Source organism: Aedes albopictus, chromosome 2 (assembly GCF_035046485.1).
Source record: "Aedes albopictus strain Foshan chromosome 2, AalbF5, whole genome shotgun sequence".
Classification (NCBI taxonomy): Eukaryota; Metazoa; Arthropoda; class Insecta; order Diptera; family Culicidae; genus Aedes; species Aedes albopictus.
The window spans coordinates 403,969,917-403,989,309 of NC_085137.1; the positions used below are offsets into that span (position 1 = coordinate 403,969,917).

The window sequence follows — 19,393 nt, forward strand, 5'->3', positions numbered from 1 at the left end:
CAAATTTGAGGCTAAATAAGGGCGGGGTTATTCAAATGTTGTTAATTAGCTTACATTACTGCCTATATGGGTTCGCTTAATGCGTATTCGCCATTGGCGTTTTTCAATTGACCACGATTTGGTTCGTCGTTGATGTTTCCTGTTTGTGCTGTGATTGTGAAGTGCGTTATCCTGTCTAGTTTGGGTAGTGGCTACGGCAAGGAAACCTCAGATCAATTTTCAGCGTAAAAAGCGTATGTAGCCCTAGTGGATCTACTTCAAAAAGTTTATTTTCGTAGGGTAACTTTTGTCTAGGTTACCTTGTGAACCCAGCTTTGCTTTTTTCATTATAGATGAACTGTCGTGCCTCGAGCATGCTCTATTTTAGAATTACGTTAACAGTATGTTTCAACCTTTCCTTATGGATGCCTTCAAGCAAGCTCTTGTTTTCAGCATCTTTTCGCTGATATTTGGCATCTGAAGTAGCTCAAACATTGATTTGAGATGCTTCAGTTTGATGGAATACTTAGGTAGTACAGTTCATGGTTAACTTAACATAGAATTGCACCTAACCCAACTCTGCATGAGCAGAATTTGTCATGAGTTGACTGATTGGCTTGTGTCAGATGAGGACTCTCCATTTGACCTTTTTGCACTTTGGAGTGTTCCTTCGCAAACTTTGCGTATTCAGGCGTCCCTGCTCAACAAGCTAGGGAACCTGTAATAATTGGTTACGATCACATTTTATGGATAACTCGCTTCCATTGCTACTCCAAGAGAGTTTCATTATGGTTTTGTTATTACAACGCCCTTCATTGTGGTATACCATAGCTACTGCTTTGAAAGAAGCTTGTCCTCTGCGGTCTGTGCGGACCGCAAGAGGTATTCCTGAATGGAACTCGGACCTGTTCAAGTTCTAAATATCTTCGGATAAACCAGTCTTTTGTATAGCTACGAATCTTTAGCTTCTACCCCGAGGATTGTAGCTATAGAATCGATTTATTGGGCACTAAAAAGCTCTGCTTACTTCAAATCTCCTGGAGCAAATGGGGCTTTATCCTATTTTTCTCCAGAGGGATTTGAGTTTTTCAAACATATTTTGAACTCTTGTAGTTTTCTATTGGGTATTTTCATGGCATGAAATTACTTTGTAGATTTATCCCGAAAGGGTGCGTGCGTTGTAAAAAGAAGGAATAAGTTCCAGATTTATCTGGTTACGTCGTTCTTTCTGAAATGCTCGAAACGCATTGCATTGTCGATTATCACATCTGTGATGTTCGTCTGGCTAACATGCCTGTTCATGTGAACTCACATGTCTCCCAATTTGGGATGTCCACAGTGACTCTTTTACATAAAGTTGTATACGTTTTCAAGAAAGCACTCGCTCAAACGTAGTTTTTGCTTGGGTGATTTCTTGAATATTGAGGATGCTTTTGATGACGTGCCTTTCTATGTCATATTGAATGTCGCATGACGTCGCAAGCTACCTCCAATGAGCTATAGGCTCTTTTTGCGCTTATGCGTTTTACAGTGTCCTTTTCAGGGCACTAATTAACCCCGTTGTGGTATGAGCTATGAGCTCTCGTTGCGCTTATGCGTTCATTCCCTCTTCTAGGGCACCCCTTCCTATTTCATCACCTTTCCATTTCCCAATTCCCATCCCTTGTCCCATTCTCCCTCAGGTAAATGATGAAATAGGCTCATATGTATGGCGATGGCACAAATGTCCCAAATGGAGGATAACGTGCCTCTGGAGCCGGCCTTCTGATACCTGATACATGTAGAGTATGGAGCAAGGTATCTTCTGATTTTTTTTGTAGTGGAAAATGTTTTTCGTTTTTGCAGAAACTATTTTTTAAAAATGGTTTTTGCAAAAATGGAAAACATTTTCTACCTCAAAAAAAAAAAATTAGAAGATACCTTGATCCATACTCTACATGTGTACAAAAACCGATTTTGAAAATATTGCTTCGTTATTTAATAAAAAATCAAAAACCGAAAAAATGAGAAAGTGCTTCCAGTTTCGCCTTAAGGGAAAACTATATATTGCATTGCATTTGATTTAATCGCTTTTGACATTCCCTTGCCCCATTATTGCATATTTCCCCATATCTTGGTTCAGTACGCTACAAAGGACACTTTTTCATCACTGGGATCTTGGTAACATAATCTGACAGAATCCACAGTCAGAACAATTCTGGGAAAAATCCTAGGAGCATTACCGAAAGGAATCAAGGGAGGAATCTTTCAAAAGGTATGGAATTTCAGGAGGAATCCTGGAAAAAATCCAATGAGCAATCTGGAAAGGGATCCCGGGAACCTCTGCAAAAATCTAGCAGGTGACGCTTAAGAATTCCCTAAAGGAATTCCCAGAAAGATTCATGAAAGAATAATTGAAGAAATCTCTGAATGATTGACTGAAGGAGTCCCTCGAAAAATCTCGGGAGATATCCCAAAAGAGTCCCGTGAAAAATCCCGGGAAAATCTTAAAAGGAATTCCGAAAGAAATCCCTGGTGAAATACCCGGCGGAAACTCGATTCCTTCAATGAAAAAAAAAAATCGAAAGGAAATCGGGAAAGTATCCCCACAGAAATTCCTGAAGGTACTCTGGGAGAAATAACTAATTGAATATTGTAGGAAATCTCTTGAAAAATTTCGGTTGGAACCCTGGGATGAATTCCGGGAGAAATTTCTAATGGATCCCCGAGAAAAACCAATTTCATCAAAACAGTTCCAAAGGTAATTTCAGAAGTAATCCCTAAAGTAATAGGGTAGGTAATCAAAAGTTGAACCAAATTGCGACTTTCCGAAGTAGCGCAAATTTTGAGTGGTTTTTTCTCCCATATGGAAATAATTTACTACGGCAAAATCTTATGTACATGAAAGCCACGGGTAGAAGCTTTCGGTTAAGTGGTAAAAAGTTTGTATTTGCACCGAATTTCATTGAAAAATTCGATTATTCGTCAACAATGATGAGTCAAATGATTGCAAGGTGATCGAAAACATCCTTGATTTGAACCAATTTTAATCTTAATTTGAACTACTGGCGGCAGCAGCTCGAGCATATCCCACAACAGCCGATTTCGTGCTGAACAATAGAAAAACACATGGATCTGCTAATTCCCATAACTATTTTTCATTAGGCAGTGGAATTTCAACTTAGAATGTTCTAAACTCTTCAGAAACTTGGAAACTAAATTTGGAATTTTTCATTCCCCAAGAGTAAACAAAACAACCACTAGCGCAGTCTGAAGGCCTACACTAGAAGCTCGCCCCCGTTTACTAGTTCCAATTTAGATTACAAATGGTTCAACTTAAGATAACATTCCCCAAGTAAGAGTTACTTAAATTTGATAATTTTATGACAAAAAATGCGGAATATTATTCGGTTGGTCGATTCTACGATAAATAAGCTTTCATTTGACGTTTTCACATATTGCGTGTGATACAATGTATGATCTGTACGAGTGCACCGAAAATGTGCTTTCTCTGGGGGGAAATGGGTGAAATCACAGTGATTTTTCAATTGCCTGTTTTCCATGACAAAAACACTTTTTTTCAATGCTCAAAAGTCCATGTTATCAGGTAATATTACGGAAAACTATTTACCATCTTTTTCGGGACAATATTTGCCAAAAAAGTACGTCGTTTTAATGAATTTCGATATGGTTCAAATTAAGATTACAATTTGACTAGTTCAATGTTTGATTTCTTACCCTATTGGAAAAAAATCCTAAAGGAATATTTGAAGAAACAATCTTGCAGAAATCCCCGAAGTAATTCCTGAAGGAACCCCCGAAAGAATGCCGAACATATCAAAGAACGAATCTTGGAAAGACTCAAACAATCCTGGAAGGAATCCCGGAATACATTTCTTAAAGGATCCCATGAGGAAAGGAATTCCAGAAAGAAGTCTTGACAGAAACCAAAGTAAAATTTTCAGTGAACTCCCGGGAGATATCGATTGGGAAATTCCGGATGAAATCAATGATGGAATAACGTAAGAAATTTCGTATAGAATCCCACGAGAAATTCCGTGAAAAATCTGTGGAATAATTCTGGAGAATTCATTGAAGGATTATCTGAAGAAATCTTCGGGAAAATCTTGGAAAAAAGATCCTGAAGAAACCCGAGGGGAATCAATGAAGGAATCCCGGGAGAAATCGTTGCCTCAAACTCAGAAATTTCAAAAGGATTCAGAAATATTCTCTGAAAAATTTCGGAAAGAATTTCGTAAGGAATACTGGGGAAAACCCCTGATGAAGTCTTGGAAGAAATCTCCAAAAAAATCTCGGAAGGAATCCTTGGAGAAATCTCTAGAAATATACTTGAAGAAATCCCAGTGAGAATCCTGAGTTCAATACCAAATGGAATTATGTGAAGGATCCCTAGAAGAGTTCCGGAAGAAGTTGAGACATTAATTCTGATAGGAATCCTAAGTGAAATCCTTCGAGAAAAATCGGGAAAAATTGCTAGATGAGTCAATGGTCAACCCCTACATGAGGCTTTATATATAGCATGTTCCTGATATATATGTCGTCAGTACCATCTAGTGCGATAATTCATAATTGTAAACCGTATCAATACACGGCCGTTATGCACTTAAACGGTTTGATTGAAAACGTCATCTTACTGTATATTCACTAAGTTGAAATACGTATTAAGAACAGAAAATGTATTTTCATAAAGGTGCCACAAGTTCCAGGGATTTCTTACTGATAATTCTATTACCGGATTTTACATCACAAGACCAATATTAGCACAGCTGTATCAGCGTAGGTATTCAGGATGACCATCATGCTAAATGTACCATGTAAATTGTCCACCATATTCAAGTAAGGGTCTTATGAATAACTTCTCCGAAAACAGTATGTTGGAAATATTGTGTCGGTAATTCTCAAGATATTCGCTACAAAAGTATTGTCCTATGAAAAGGACTCTGGGCGGATATGGCTTGAAACGGTAGTCAAGAACCCAAAATTGATTGATTTTTCTTTATAAAAGAAACAAGAACCCAAAATGATGAACGCATCCTTAGGCTAGCTCAACCCACCGGTGACTGTTTCCCGCCAATTGTTGAACGGTGCATTTCGAAAGTCGAAAATTTCAAATCATTTTCTCTGTTGGTTAAGCGCAAAGGATGTCTTGGTCGCTTGGGGCTTTGAAACGGATTTCAGAGGGATGTCAGGAATTTAAGTTAGTTTCAGGGGCGATCCAGGGGACTTCTGCAGATTTTTAATAGATTTTATAGTTGCTTGAGGTTTTCAAAAACGCTTCCAGCCGTTTCAGGCGGAAACTCTCCTGAAAGCTCCCTGAAACCTCTGAAAGCCTCCAAGATACCTTCAAAACTCTGTGAAACCCCTTCAAATAGAAAATAAAGAAATCCCAATCTCCAACTTTTACTTTGAAGCTCGACGGCGCAAATCCGTTTGTGGCCAGGGAAGTGTCTTAGCCCTAAGCTACCGGTAACGTCAATGGTAACTTCACGCAAGGTCTCTTCCAACTCCAGGGTCTCTGGGCGTCTCGGATGTATGAGTCTTCGTGTAGTTGCAGGTAGAGCGCCGGAACACAGACCTCGTCGGTAGTGTCGCCGTCCGGAAATCAATACCTGTTCGCTACCAAAGTGGAACGGGCGTCAAGAGAGCTGACACGGGTAGAATAATCCTTAGATTCTCCGAAAGTGGCCTTTCAGCGGCCGATGAAGCGAAAACCTTTTTCGTGACCGACGTGAAGTGCCAGTTCAACGGAATAACAGTCCACCTGGGCTCTGCGTGTCGTCTGTCACGGGGTAACCGTCATGGTCCGGCGGTCAACGTATTCGTACCGGACGAACGAATGGACGGCGAGACGAGAAGCGAAGAAACCCCGTCGACGATTTCGGGTTAGGTTTTTCGTAGAGACTTGTTAATAATCTCTGAAGTCGTGAAGTGAGGCTTTGGTTTAGGTGGAACTCTATTATGGGATTCTGGCGCCGACGAGTAGCATTGACACCTATCTTATCTCGTACACGGAGACAAATTTCGTTCGATTGAAACAAAAATATTCATGTTTATTCGGTGAACTGATGCAATGTTTAAAACCAAAATTTTAATTTTTAAAACTAACTCAATTACACATTTATTTCGACAACACCCATTGAGGAGCCCCCCGTTCCGCCGTCGAGAACATAAACAAAACTCACAAGTTCCAGCTGTAACATCAAACAAGATTGCCTCCTGCAGAAAAGGCATGATTCACCGAAAGTCTGCACGAAATCCCGTAGTTTTCGGGAGCGTATGTTATCTAATAGATGTAAACATGATCCTGGCATTGAAAGTACAACACCGGAAGTGGGTTTTTTCCTGAGAAGGAAATGACTTTATAAGTTTAATGGGAAACAAACATATCCGTAGGGCCGACCTGCCACAAAAAAAAAAACAAAAATATTTACATTTATTTCTAACATATTCTCTCAGAAGATGCATTTTTGTTTCAAACATGAATTGCATTTGCTTCAAATGTGACGTTCGATTTGCTCCAAACAGTTTTATATTTGTGGCCTGAACAAATTGACAATTTATTTGAATTTACCTCAAATATTTCAGATTTTAACATAGTTTTTTCTGCGTGATAGTGTCATCGCCAAATTTTCGCTAGTTGTCCATAGAGCTTGCTGACGTTTATTCACCTTTCTCTTTCAAACATGCAAGCGGAATAGGATTTGTTGTCATCAGGAAAGGTTTCCCGATGAAAACAAATCCTATCCCGCCCGCAAGCTTGAAAGAGAGAGGTGAATAAACGTCAGCAAGCTCTATACGATCTCTACCGCAACTTTAGGCAGCTGACAGAACAAATCATTTCTTCATTGTGCTTTGGTACAGAGTTGACACGCAAGGCGCCTATTCATTAAAAGCGACCATTGGAGTTTTTTTTAAATTTCTCTGTATTTGTGAATTTTAACTCAATGCTAATTCTTCACACCGACCGTTGGAGTAGCTATATAACCTTTTTCATACATTCGACATTTAAAACAGTTTTCCAGAGTATTCGAACCAGAGTTTCAAAAAGTTAGCTGAGTCGGTTTATAACTAAAGGGTGATACGGTCAAAATCTGGTCACACATTTTTTTTCATAACTTTAGACTGCGTACACCAAAACAGCTAATTTTTGGACCAGTAATGCTACATTATATGTAGCTTATACCATAAAATTTTCATCAAAATCGATTAAGTATTGGTTGATATATAGATAAAACCATCGACCTACCTTTTTAAAATTTTGTTCAAAGGCGCTTCATAGTAAATTTTCGGAAATTTAAGGTCAGTGAAGCACAATTTTGATTATAGAACTACCAATACTGCTCCGATTTTTATCAAAATTTTACAGTATAATACTATTATGAAAATATGTTCGCAGTAAAATTTTGAGCTATTTTGTATGAATACTTTCAAAGTTGTAGCAGTTTGAATATGAAAAAAACTGACCGGGTGCCACTTAAGCAAATATAACTTTGTAACGGCTGGATCAAATTGAATGAAATTTTTACACAACATTTTGATATGCATTCTTCACATACAGAAAAATTTTCATTGAAATCGGCTAAGTATTTCTGGCTCTATAAGTAAAACAGTAAAAATGTGTTTTTATTTGTGAAAAAAAAAAATAAAATTGCAGATCTCAGGGTTCAACAATATCTCCGCAAATACTAGACCGATTTTGATGAAAATTGTATGGTACAAGCTACATATGATGTACCATTACTGATCCAAAAATCAGCTGTTTTGGTGTACGCAGTCTAAAGTTATGAAAAAAATGTGTGACCAAAATATGACTTGACTTGACAAAATTTGATAAAATTTGACCACCTAAACAAATATAACTTTGTAATGGCTGGATCAAATCGAATGAAATTTTTACACAACATTTTGATATGTATACTTTACATACAGAAAAATTGTCATTGAAATTGGTTCAGTATTTCTGGCTCTATAAATAAAAGAGTAAAATTGTGTACTTATTTTTTAATCCTCCTTGTACAACATTTTAAAATTGCAGTTTTCAGGATTCACAATATCTCCGCACATACTAAACCGATTTTGATGAAAATTTTATGGTACACGCTACATATAATGTACCATTACTGGTCCAAAAATCAGCTGTTTTGGTGTACGCAGTCTCAAGTTATGAAACAAATTGTGTGACCAAATTTTGACCGTATCACTCTTTATTCAGATGTATTTTACGGGCATCGTTGCATTTATCATAACCCTACTAAGGCGACGTGAGATATCGTAGAGGAGACGAGTGTTGCCGGTATTTACGGTTTCCTAGCCTTTTTTGACTAGGAAATCCGCCGACGCTCATTTGTCCCGTGTACATGAGCGTTTCACTTCGTTCTTGAGAGCCTAATAGCGCTGACGGGCTATGGTTTTGGCACCTCGTGTTTGAGCTCGCTCTATCGCGACTTCGGAGATCTAGATCATGTAAGATCTAACCAATAGCAGGTAGCTATTCGTTTGATCTTGAAATATAAATTTTCGATATTGTTCAGATGTTCCAGGAACTTTTTTTAAAATATTATATGAAAATTTTTATCTATTATGTCAAGTCCAAGCTGGCGGTCTTTGTCATCGACTGTCTCGTGGAAGCCTGAGATTTTTTTCGTTTTGGTTGCTTTATGTCTTCACTATTTTTTGCTACCATATATTGTTTTTGACTTTTTTTAACTTTTAAATCCTTCTCAACAGGAAAACTGCTTGACACTTATAATCGAGTAAATGATTTGCAATAATCAATGCAGTGGTACATTTACTCGATGCGATACTGTTCGTTTTAGTGGCACCGTTTTCAAATCACACTCTTCGCTGCCATTTCATATACTTCAACGGGTTCTACATTATCTGCTCATTCGCACCTGCTTCTCTCGGGGGCATTAATACATTCCACTGTTGGTGACATTGACATAGTGCTAGGTACACTCTCGGTGCGTCTCCAGTTGCAATGTGCTGCTGTCGAGGCGATAGGACAAACTCCCTTCGGAATCTTTAGAACCAGTCCTCCGAAGAACGGGAATCCTCATTCTTTCGCTTTTGAACAGTTGTCTTCCGCTCGACGACTACTCGCTAGCCAGCTTCCAGCAGTTATATCAACTCCTCCCACTACTTGGCCGTGGACGAGAGATGCGTTTCGCGCATTCATTTTCACGGCAGCTGACGACAGATGGGGAAACGATTGCACTCTCCCTCTGAGTTTTCAGGCAGAAGTCTCGTCTGACTGCTCGGCGCGCGGCGGCGGCGGCAACGGCTGGTAACAAAATAATTTATTTGAAATTTAATGTAATCAGTGCCAAGCGCGGCGAACGCAGTCAAGCAACCAGAACCGGAGCATATCGTATCGTCGTCGTTGTCGTTGGTGTCGGCGACAAGTAGGTACCAAAGAGTCTGCACTTGGCGCGAGAGATTCTCCACCATGAAAGCCATTACCAGCTACCAACGCAACGGGGCAATCGGGTTACGGCTAGGGATGATGATGCTGGCTGGAAGGGAAGTTTCTGATGAAGTTTAGCAATGAAAAAACGAAACGAGTTTGCAACTTCTATCTACCGGGTGGCGGCGGTGTCTGGAATTTCAGAAATTTGTCAAGTGGAAATTTATTAATTTAATAGAAAAACGCGTGCGGCGCGTGCGATTGCCAGAGGGAAAGTGCTGGCACTGAACGGAGTGTCGATTACATTGTGTCTTCTGTGATTATTCAAATTTCTCAGAACTGGAAGCAATTATGATACACGTGGATATTGTGCGTACATTCGGGTCACCTCAATACACGACCATTCCCCATGAACCAAACTAAAACGAATATACCTTCAATGTAGTCACCAAAACAAATCGCCTCATCAATTCTTCAATTAACTTATTCAAAATTCGACGCACTTTCCAATCAGTTGCCTCCCAATCAGTGCTGCTTGTTTTGCTCAATGACATTCCACCGAAAACCACAAATCCAGTGACCGTGGCGCAAATATTTAGATGTTTCCTTATTAATCATCCCACGCAGACTGAACAAGAGCAGAGAAGAGACTCGACAAGAGCTGAGCCAGACCATCATCAGCTGAGCAACAAATAAGCCAAGTTCTCACTGATTGACGGCCGCTCCATTCCGGCAAGAAAACCGCAACAAATCGGGGACAACACCGAATGCGGACTTTGCTTCAATCGTGCAGATCCGATTCCGATTTGGCCGGTCTCGTACCTTCACTACGATCCGCTCGCCGCATAAAACACCCCCAAAAATGATTGATACGGTTCCCGTCACCCTCTCCAAGCGAATCGGAATGCCAAGAGCTGGTCGGTCCCGATGGGGAAGGGGAGGAGAGTCAACGAGTTGCTTAGACGTCTTCATTCTTCACCGTCCAACGGAATTGCTAGAGCTAAAACGCTGCAGATGGGCTTAACCAGTTGCATGCTTTCATTTCCACTGGAGCAGCACCTTGCCGAATTGGAAGTGGCGAACGGTGGACAAACAACTTATACGCGGGTTTGACGAATGACCGACTGTAGCAAAAACAGAAAAATCGCCTCCAAGCTTCGAATGAATGGTGCTGGTTTTGATTTATGTGCGAATTAATCTACGGTACAATTCGGCTATCGGTATGAGAAATTGCTTCAAGATTTATGGTACAGAGAGGTTTGGAGCTTTATGGCATGGTATACCGAAGTGAGCGGAAAGTCGGGTAGGACAATCAAAATGTTGTCCGATACAATTTTGTACAGAAAATTCCTTCCAGCTTTTTCAAATCAGTGGGTTAGAATCAATAGAGCATTTAAGCATGATTTTAAAATATCTCAACACCGAAGAACAGTCGCATAAGATGCAGCAAAAATGCTTCATGCGTACAAAGATGGAGGCGATATACGTGCATTAGTGGGACAGTAATTATGCTATATGACTTGAAGCGATATCTTATGCGATGTACCGTGTGCACTATTGCGACGTAATGAAGCATCTAATGCGACTTAGTATCATAAAAAAAACAAAAAAACTTTTGGATTATCGAGCTACATTTTTCACCAAACATTTCTTGTAAAATAAATCGATTAATTATCAAGCATTTCCAGACCAAACCCCCAAAAATACCATTTTTGACTCGATATATTTCAAATTGGAATAAGATTATATTCATGCACTGGATTTCGTGTATCATTTACTATCTTCACCTAACATTTGAAATATTCATTCGTCTTAAAAAAATTATAACTCTTTAACGGTTTGTTGGATTCAAATGATGTCTTAGAAAATGTTTAAGGATATTTGAAGGACTTTAAAAAAATACACTGAGTGCAATATTCACCGCGTATCTATGTTAGATGTTATAGAATTTCAATTTCCGAAAAACCTCAGTCTTCGATTTGTTTTATTATTTTAGAAATTTTACTTCTAGTCTCAAAAGTTTCCCAGCTCATGATGGTCAAGTGCTTCTAACTAAAGCCTGTATCCGTAATAATCGGGACACATAAATACAGCTGTAACTTTGCAATGGATACATTAAAATTGCTCTTATTTGGCCTAAAAACATCTTAAGATGTGTTTATTTCACCCACAAAATTTCATGTGAATTGGTGCAGTACTTTTTAATGTAGCAATGAAAGAGTAGAATGTGCGCCAATGCGTTTTGTACAGGCCCTAGTTTTGCTTGTCAGCGCTGTAACTTTTGAATTTGGCAAAAGAAATGGCTAAAACTTTGAACACAAACCTCTCAATCTACATTTGTTGCATAGGCAAAATTTCAAAAAAATCGATGCACTATCAACAATTTTATAGCGAAACATGTATTGGGACTGAACGTGAGTTTAGCCCCTCAGACAGCAATTAGTCAGCACTAAGGTGGCCCACACTTATATGAAAAACAAAAATTTCGGAAAATGCCAAGTCTTACCTCTTAAATCAGTTGTTTTGGACTCCCAGAAGCTACGTTCATAATTTGAGCAAAATCAATTAAGCCTAAGGGGGCGCTCGAAACGCTTGAAGTTTGTATGGGTAAACTTGGCCAAATGTATGCAGAAATTTTAAGTTTTCGAATTTTGCCGCTAGGTGGCGCTGTAAGCGTTCAATCATTAAACCCTTTGGTATTATTGTAGGTGACTATATACCAAACAACTTTGTCGAAGACCGCAAAGTGATTCAACGTCTGTGAAAAAAGTTATACCCTAGGTAAAGTGAGGATAAACTTTATTGTTATTTTTCCAATACATGTAAAGGAATAATATCAATAATGAAATTTCATTACTTTGCCTCACTTTGCCTAGGGCATGGTTTCCCAAACTGTGGGTCGCGACCCCCCAGGGGGGTCGCCGGCGTTCATCCAGGGGGTCGCGAGGGACAGTAAAATATTTTACTGTAACAGACAACAAATGAGGGAATTTCTATGGGGGGTCGCGAAAACTACATCAGCTGGCAAAAGGGGGTCGCGTGACCTGATAGTTTGGGAACCTATGGCCTAGGGTATAACTTTTTTCACAGCTGTCGGATTACTTCGCGGTCTTCGGCAAAGTTCTTTGGCATATAGTCACCAGGTTTATTTATTGAAAGCTTACAGCGCCACCTAGCGGCAAAATTCGAAAACTTAAAATTTCTGCATACATTTGGTCAAGTTTTCCCATATAAACTTCAAGCGTTTTGAGCACCCCCTTAAGCTCAACGGATTTTGCTCAAATTTTGAACGTAGCTTCTGGGAGTCCAAAGCAACTGATTTAGGAGGTAAGACTTGGTATTTTCCGAAATTTTTGTTTTTCATATAAGTGTGTCTAGTCAGCACCCTTTATTGTTTCGATTGTACTATTGAAAGTACTATACCAATAATCATAAAATTTTGCAGGAATAATAAAAACACAATCAAGTACCTTCTGTGAAAATTTCATGAAAATTGGCAGAGATATTCAAAAGTTATGAATAGGCAAACATAGCACATGAAAAACACGAAAAAATTTCACTAACACTCACCCCTATCAACACCAGTAGCTTTCAAACCAATTGATCAAAGCTTATGAAATTTTGCAAGAAAGTGTATCCATAAGTATCATAGCTGCTAACGAAATTCCATAATTATCATCACAGAGCTTTGAACTGTAGCGTAAACGAACCATCTATTGTGCGAATGAAAATTGGTCATGATTGTTCAAAATGCTTCAAACCACGTCTGTTTGTTTTTCATCCACAGTTGAAAGTAATGCATCGATTTTTATGAAATTTGACACAAATAATAAACAAATAACAAAGAGTTCTCTGTCAATTAATTGTCAAATTATACCGATTCATTACAAAGCTACCGCCGTACTTCTGTGTCCGGATTATTGCGGATACAGGCTTTATCTTTTCTCGAATTTTCATTTATCGTTGATTTTTGATACCATCCAAAGGAAACAGTTTTTAGGATGTTTTGTATCAAAAATGGGAAAATGGAGTCTTCGTACAAATTCTAATGAAAAACATACTTACTGTCCTGAGTCCTGAGCACTCATGGTGGTGCAGAGGGTCGATGCCATCGCCGTGACCTTTTTTGCCGTTTCAACTCTGACACCAAAAATACTGAACCGATTTCGATGAAAAATTTTCTGTATGTGAGGTATACATGTAGAATTATTGTGTAGAAATTTCATTCGATTCGAACTAGCCGTATATGTTACACAAAGTCGTAATTAGATTTTTTTTTGTATTGTGACATTTAAACAGTTTTAACTTTGATTTCAAGCAATGAGGCTCAGCAATTGGCTAAATCAGGTTTTATAAAAGTTTTACAGTATTACGTTTTGGTAAGAGTCTTGTCAGTCATGACAGTTGGGCAGTCAAAATAGTGCACACGTAACTAAACATTGTTAAAAAAGTACCTAAAATTTATTTTGAAGCGATTTGAGCTTTGAATATTTACTAGAAAAAGTACTGAACCGATTTTAATCAAATTTCTACCACTTAATTGATACTTTGTTAAAAATATCGAGTGAAATTTTCGAACGTTTTGACGAATTAACGACAAAGTTAGCCTAAGATTGTGAACTTTTAGTGGTTACGCAGTCTTTATTCTTGAAACGGGGTTATTATTTACCCAACGTTTCGGCACTTAGGGATGGTGCCTTCATCAGGGGGAACTGGAATGGATTTTGTTGATTATGTATAATCCAACTAATTGTGTTTGACTTACAATAATGTTCTCGTTTTGTCTCTAGTGTTTCGGCTAACTATAACTGTCTTGAATATAATTGTTTGGTACATGCTGTGGGGTAGATTTGTCTGGTTAGTTATTTTGAAATAATGAGCTCGTTTCAAGAATAAAGACTGCGTAGCCACTAAAAGTTCACAGTTAAGATTTTCAGTCGATCCACACAAGTGTTACCCTATGAAAATTTTTTGAAATGGGTGCCCAAATTTTCTAAAATCTCATTTTATGTATCGACAATATATGTGCCAATACAAAATGGATTTCAATGAAAATTTTATGGTAATAACTGCACATAGTAATGAATAGTAAACTTTGTGCAGCTATTACCATAAAATTTTCATTTCAAAAATAGCTATTTTTGCGAACACAATCAAAAGTTATACAATAGTTTCTGTGTCTAAATTCCATCGAATTCAGTCTTTACCCGCATTCGATTATTCTCCATGATTATTTACAACGCCAGAAATTACTTAAGGAAATTATTCAGAATATGTACATCAAACTTTGTCCGAAGTTTTTTAGAAAGTAGATTTTTACAGGATTCTCTACTACGATTTCAGCAAGAATTTCTGCAAAGGTTCCTGCTTCAGGTATCTTTTTTGAATGCATCCCTGTTCATGTATTTTTTGAAATTTTTCCCAGAGATTTTTTTCTGTGGTCTTCTCCAGAAGTTTCTCAAACAGTTTCTCGAAAGATTCATCTTCAAAGTTTTTTGAGGAACTTCATTCAAGAATTGCTACAAAAGTTCGTTCATGCATTCCTTCAAGTTGTTTTTCGAACATGTCTAAAAGAAGCATTCCTCCAGGAATATTATCAAAATTTCCTACTTCGAGATTTTTACAGGAACTCTTGTAGAAATTTCTCTAGAAATTTTAGGAATTTCTCTAGGGGCTTCTCCAGTAAAAATTTCTTCAGAAGATGTTATTCACGGAACTTTTTTTCAGAAACGTATTTGTCCAAGGGTTTTCTTCAGAAATTTAGTTTTTGTTAGGATTCTTTCAGAGTTTCCTCCGAGTATTACTTCGTCTACTCGGGGATTCTCTCAGGACTTTATTTAGAAATTAGTATGAACAATTTATTCGAGCTTCTTCGAGAGGAAGTTCCTCTGTGGGTTTTTTCCAAAAGTTCCTCCTGGTATGTATTTCGTCAGGTTCCTCCTAGTACACCTTTCTTCAGAAACCTTTTTGGATTTTTTTTCCGGAGATACTTCAAGAGTTTCTCGAAGACTCTTCCAGTTATTTCTGCAGCAATCGCTTTAGAATCTATTCCTTGACATTTTTAAGGAATTTTCCAAGACCCTTGAACCAAGCCACAAAGAAATTCTTCTATGAATACATGCAGAGCAGAGGGCTCTCCAGGTTCAAAGATGCAACCAAAACAATCATTTTTTAAATAAATTCCTTCGCCGGTCTCAATAATGAATCAGATTTCTTTTTTTTTAATTTCTGCAGTATTTTTTTCAGAATTTTTCCCTGGTTCGCTATTTCCATATCTTCTTTGGGGATTTTTGTGAACTAATTCCTTCCAAAGAATTCTTCTAAAGGTATCTTGGTAGGAGTCCTTCCGAGGATTATTTTAAGGACTGTATCGGAAATTAACTATGGGTCTATTCAAATGGGCTATTAAAAAAGGAATTTATGATTCTTGCTGGATAATTTCATTTGATACAAAAGTTCTCATGTAGATTTTACAATACTATTAAAATGTCTGGCAACACTTTCGTCAACCTTAATGTTTACATAGGTAGAATTTCAATTGAAATAAAGATAATAATACATAAATTTTAAACTTTAGCAATTTATTGTTATCCATTCTAATAAATCCATAATTGATAAACTGGCAACACTGTCATATTATTATTTTTACATAGTTTTCTATTCTCCTTGGTCTAAATCAGCCCAAATTACCTTTAAATTGCATCGAATAATGTTTTCTTAGCGAAACTTGTAAATTGGACTTATTTTATACACTACCCGTCATAAGTACGGACTCACAAAAAGTATTGCAACAATATTGCATCACCCTGACTCACCTCGATATCTCCAAAACCTGAGGACTTACAAAGATGCTGTCTTCAGGAAAATTATTCAGGAGACCAAAAGCAACAACTTTTCTGAAGGCGACGTTTTTGTAGGTGTTCTGGTTTTAAAGATATCGAGGTGACTCAGTGTGATGCAATATTGTTGCAATACTTTTTGTGAGTCCGTACTTATGACGGGTAGTGTATATTAGAGAAATACGGTTTTCAAGCTTAAAAACGCTGTATCTCTGGAACGGCCCAAAAGACCTCGGGGAGTCAAGCTTTTTCGATTGGAAAATGTCTGATAAACACGATGGAATACAAATTTTTGAAATCAAAATATACTCATTCGACGAAAAATCGATTTTAAATTTTAAAATTAAAAAATAACATGTTTGGCAACACTGTATCGAAAAAATAATATTTTTCCTGGATTCCTCCAACAATTTTCTTCAAAAAAGCCGAAGGTCACAAATGTGTACATGTTATAGTTTCAAAGCTATATATTAAGAAAAGGAAGGGAAAACTTGGATTTTTCTTGTATTGGCAAAGACGAGGGGTGCTGCCATGGGCCGAGGGGTGATCCGATCGGCACCAAAATTTGGATTTTTTCTTCCTCCATTTAAACAAACATTTCAACAAAATTTGGTCAAAATCCGTGATGGTCGATAACACGTTTCCACTTTTTCTCGGTCACTTCATATGGAATGACCCCTATATATGTTCAAAACATCCTAAAAATAATTTATTCAAGTTATAAATAATTTTATTTTTGGAGGTACTATATAAATCCTCAGAAAAAGGAACGGCACTTTTGCTTTTGTAAAAATAAATATTTTACATGGTCATCAATCTCAAAGTTTAAACGCATGATCTTGAAATTTGGGACACCTCTTAATAATTTGAAATTGCGGAAAAAATGGATTTTTTTTTTGATTTTTTAAAATATATTAGCGCAAATATATTCTTTCCCAGATTGCTCATAATATAGGTAAAAAAATTTTTTCAAGAAAAAATTCGATTCCATTTTAGCGCAATTCTTAAAAATGAAAAAAGGTCATTTTTCAGGGACCCTATTTTTTGATGCTCATTCAAAGCACGATTACGCAAATAAAAAATACATCAAATTGATGATTCAATTTTTTTTTAATTGGAAATGTTTTTAAACTTAACGACGAGGTAGCTTTAGTAGAGAACGGAATTGTATAACCCTTGAAGATATTTAAAACAGACTGTCAAAGCTCGACAAAAAATTAGAGTTTTTAGGATAGGTCATTTTTTAAATGTTGAGGGTTTTTCGATCATAAATATTTTTTTTTAAGTTGGTGTTCGGTGATATGTTATGTGTACATAACTGCTAACAATAATTAATATTTTTTGGATTTTTTGCCGTACAAGTTTTATTCGCTACAGGTTATTGAAACGCTGAAAAATCTTTAAAAAACAACAATTTGTCCAAAACTTTAATTTGTGAGATGTATTCATTCTACAATATTTTCAATAATGCTAAACATTTTTCAATTTTTTTTAGGCTGTTCTAAACTTGACTGTATTGTGAAGATTTGATAGAAGAACCGAAATGATAAGACCAAACATGCTTCGAGATAGAGCATCCTGAATGTTTATAGTTAATTTCCGATACACTCCTTAGTAAACCCCCCCAAAGATCCCTCTCTTTATTGATCGATGTTTTCATGAAGTCCTCCGGTACCTTCGTCTCCATTTTATGCAGAGATTTGTGCAGTTATTTTTCAGGAGATTTCCTTCAGAAATTCCTCTACGGATTTCGCAAGGGAACCCTCAAAAAGTTCTCCAGCTACTATTTCTTGGAATTTCTTCCACAGTTTTTCTAGAAGTAAGGCATTTTTCTAGGAATTAAATAAAATATATACTAGAGAGTTTTCAGGTATTCTCCCAGCAATTCATCTCAGAAATCATAAGATAACTTAAGAAATTGATTTAAGAGCAATCACTCCAGGATATTTTCAACACTATTTGTAGGAATTTCTAAAGAAACACTCCCGATCAAAAGTTTGAGGTCAGCCCCTCAAAACATGTCATTTTTGAATGAAAAATGGCAAAGATATCAACAAATCACTTTTCCATGTTTTACGATAGTGACCCCACACTTTTGGCAGATACATCATTTTGAGGGGTGACTCCAAACTTTTCGTCGATGGCATCAAGAGTTAATTTACTTAACAACTATTTTTCTAGATTTTATAACGGGTGGTCACTAAATAACGGGAATGCTTTGAATGTGCTCTTAAAAATATATGATCTTTAAAAATGGCAATCTGAATTTAACTATCATAAAGGTTTAACAATGTACGTCCATGGAAAATATAAAATTTAAGGAAGTTGAACGTAGTAATTTGTACAGTATTTTTTTGCAGTGATGTTGGAGCAACTGCTTTGTACGACTTTTCAGAGTTTACTTTCACGCATTTTCTGCGTCTGTGAAATTGTTGGTCAAAATAAATGGTTTCTCAGCTACCTTTAGCATCTACACACTCAAACAGTAATAAGAAAAAATGGGGATACTGACTTGTTTTTTTTTTTTGCTTTGGTTGTAGCCTTTTCCCGTAAATGACATTTATAGAAATTTCCAAAAAATGTTATTTTTCTGTATCACCAAAACGTGTCGATGTAATTTGTGCACTGCGGTTCATTGTTGAACTTTTTTTGTGCTATTTTTTTTTATAACGAACCATTTACATGTTGTTCAATGTGTAAATGTGATTTGATGTAAATATTTGTTATTTAACAAGGCATTCTTTTGATTTATCCAGCCCATGTCACAAAAGAAGATTTTATTATGTGAAATGATATCATGCTTATTGGTTTTGCTAGTTTTCCTCTATTTCCTTCAGGATCTGTTTCTTGGGATGCCGAAATGTGGAATTCATTCAAAACCGGGCGGGTTCTAGTTTTATAATGGTTTACTATTAACTTTTTTCACGGTTGTTTTGAGCAATCAGTAGAGCCGTCCAAGGCGTTTTGGTAGTGCTTCCTGTTTCAATGTCGTTTTCTGCAGAACAGAATAAGTTGACACAAAATAAAAAATACGCTGACTTTGTGGATAGATAGACGATGGTTTTGTCTAAAAAATGTTTACTCTATGGACGCTTCTATTGTTTTTAATCAGCTGCTAAAAGCATTCCCGTTATTTAGTGGCCACTCGTTAGAGAAATCCTATGAAATG

General features: G+C 37.1%; 2 protein-coding genes across 3 annotated transcripts in view; both read left to right on the forward strand.

Moving 5' to 3' along the window:
• Positions 1–5,866, forward strand: part of LOC134288888 (uncharacterized) — a 61,265-nt gene extending 55,399 nt beyond the window's left edge. Inside the window, exon 3 of the mRNA XM_062854813.1 lies at positions 5,534–5,866. Coding sequence (XP_062710797.1) covers positions 5,534–5,866 — 333 coding nt within the window. The remainder of the gene's footprint in view (positions 1–5,533) is intronic.
• The window catches only part of LOC109413839 (neogenin), a 636,710-nt gene that overhangs the window by 359,090 nt on the left and 258,227 nt on the right, over positions 1–19,393 (forward strand). The window lies entirely within an intron of this gene.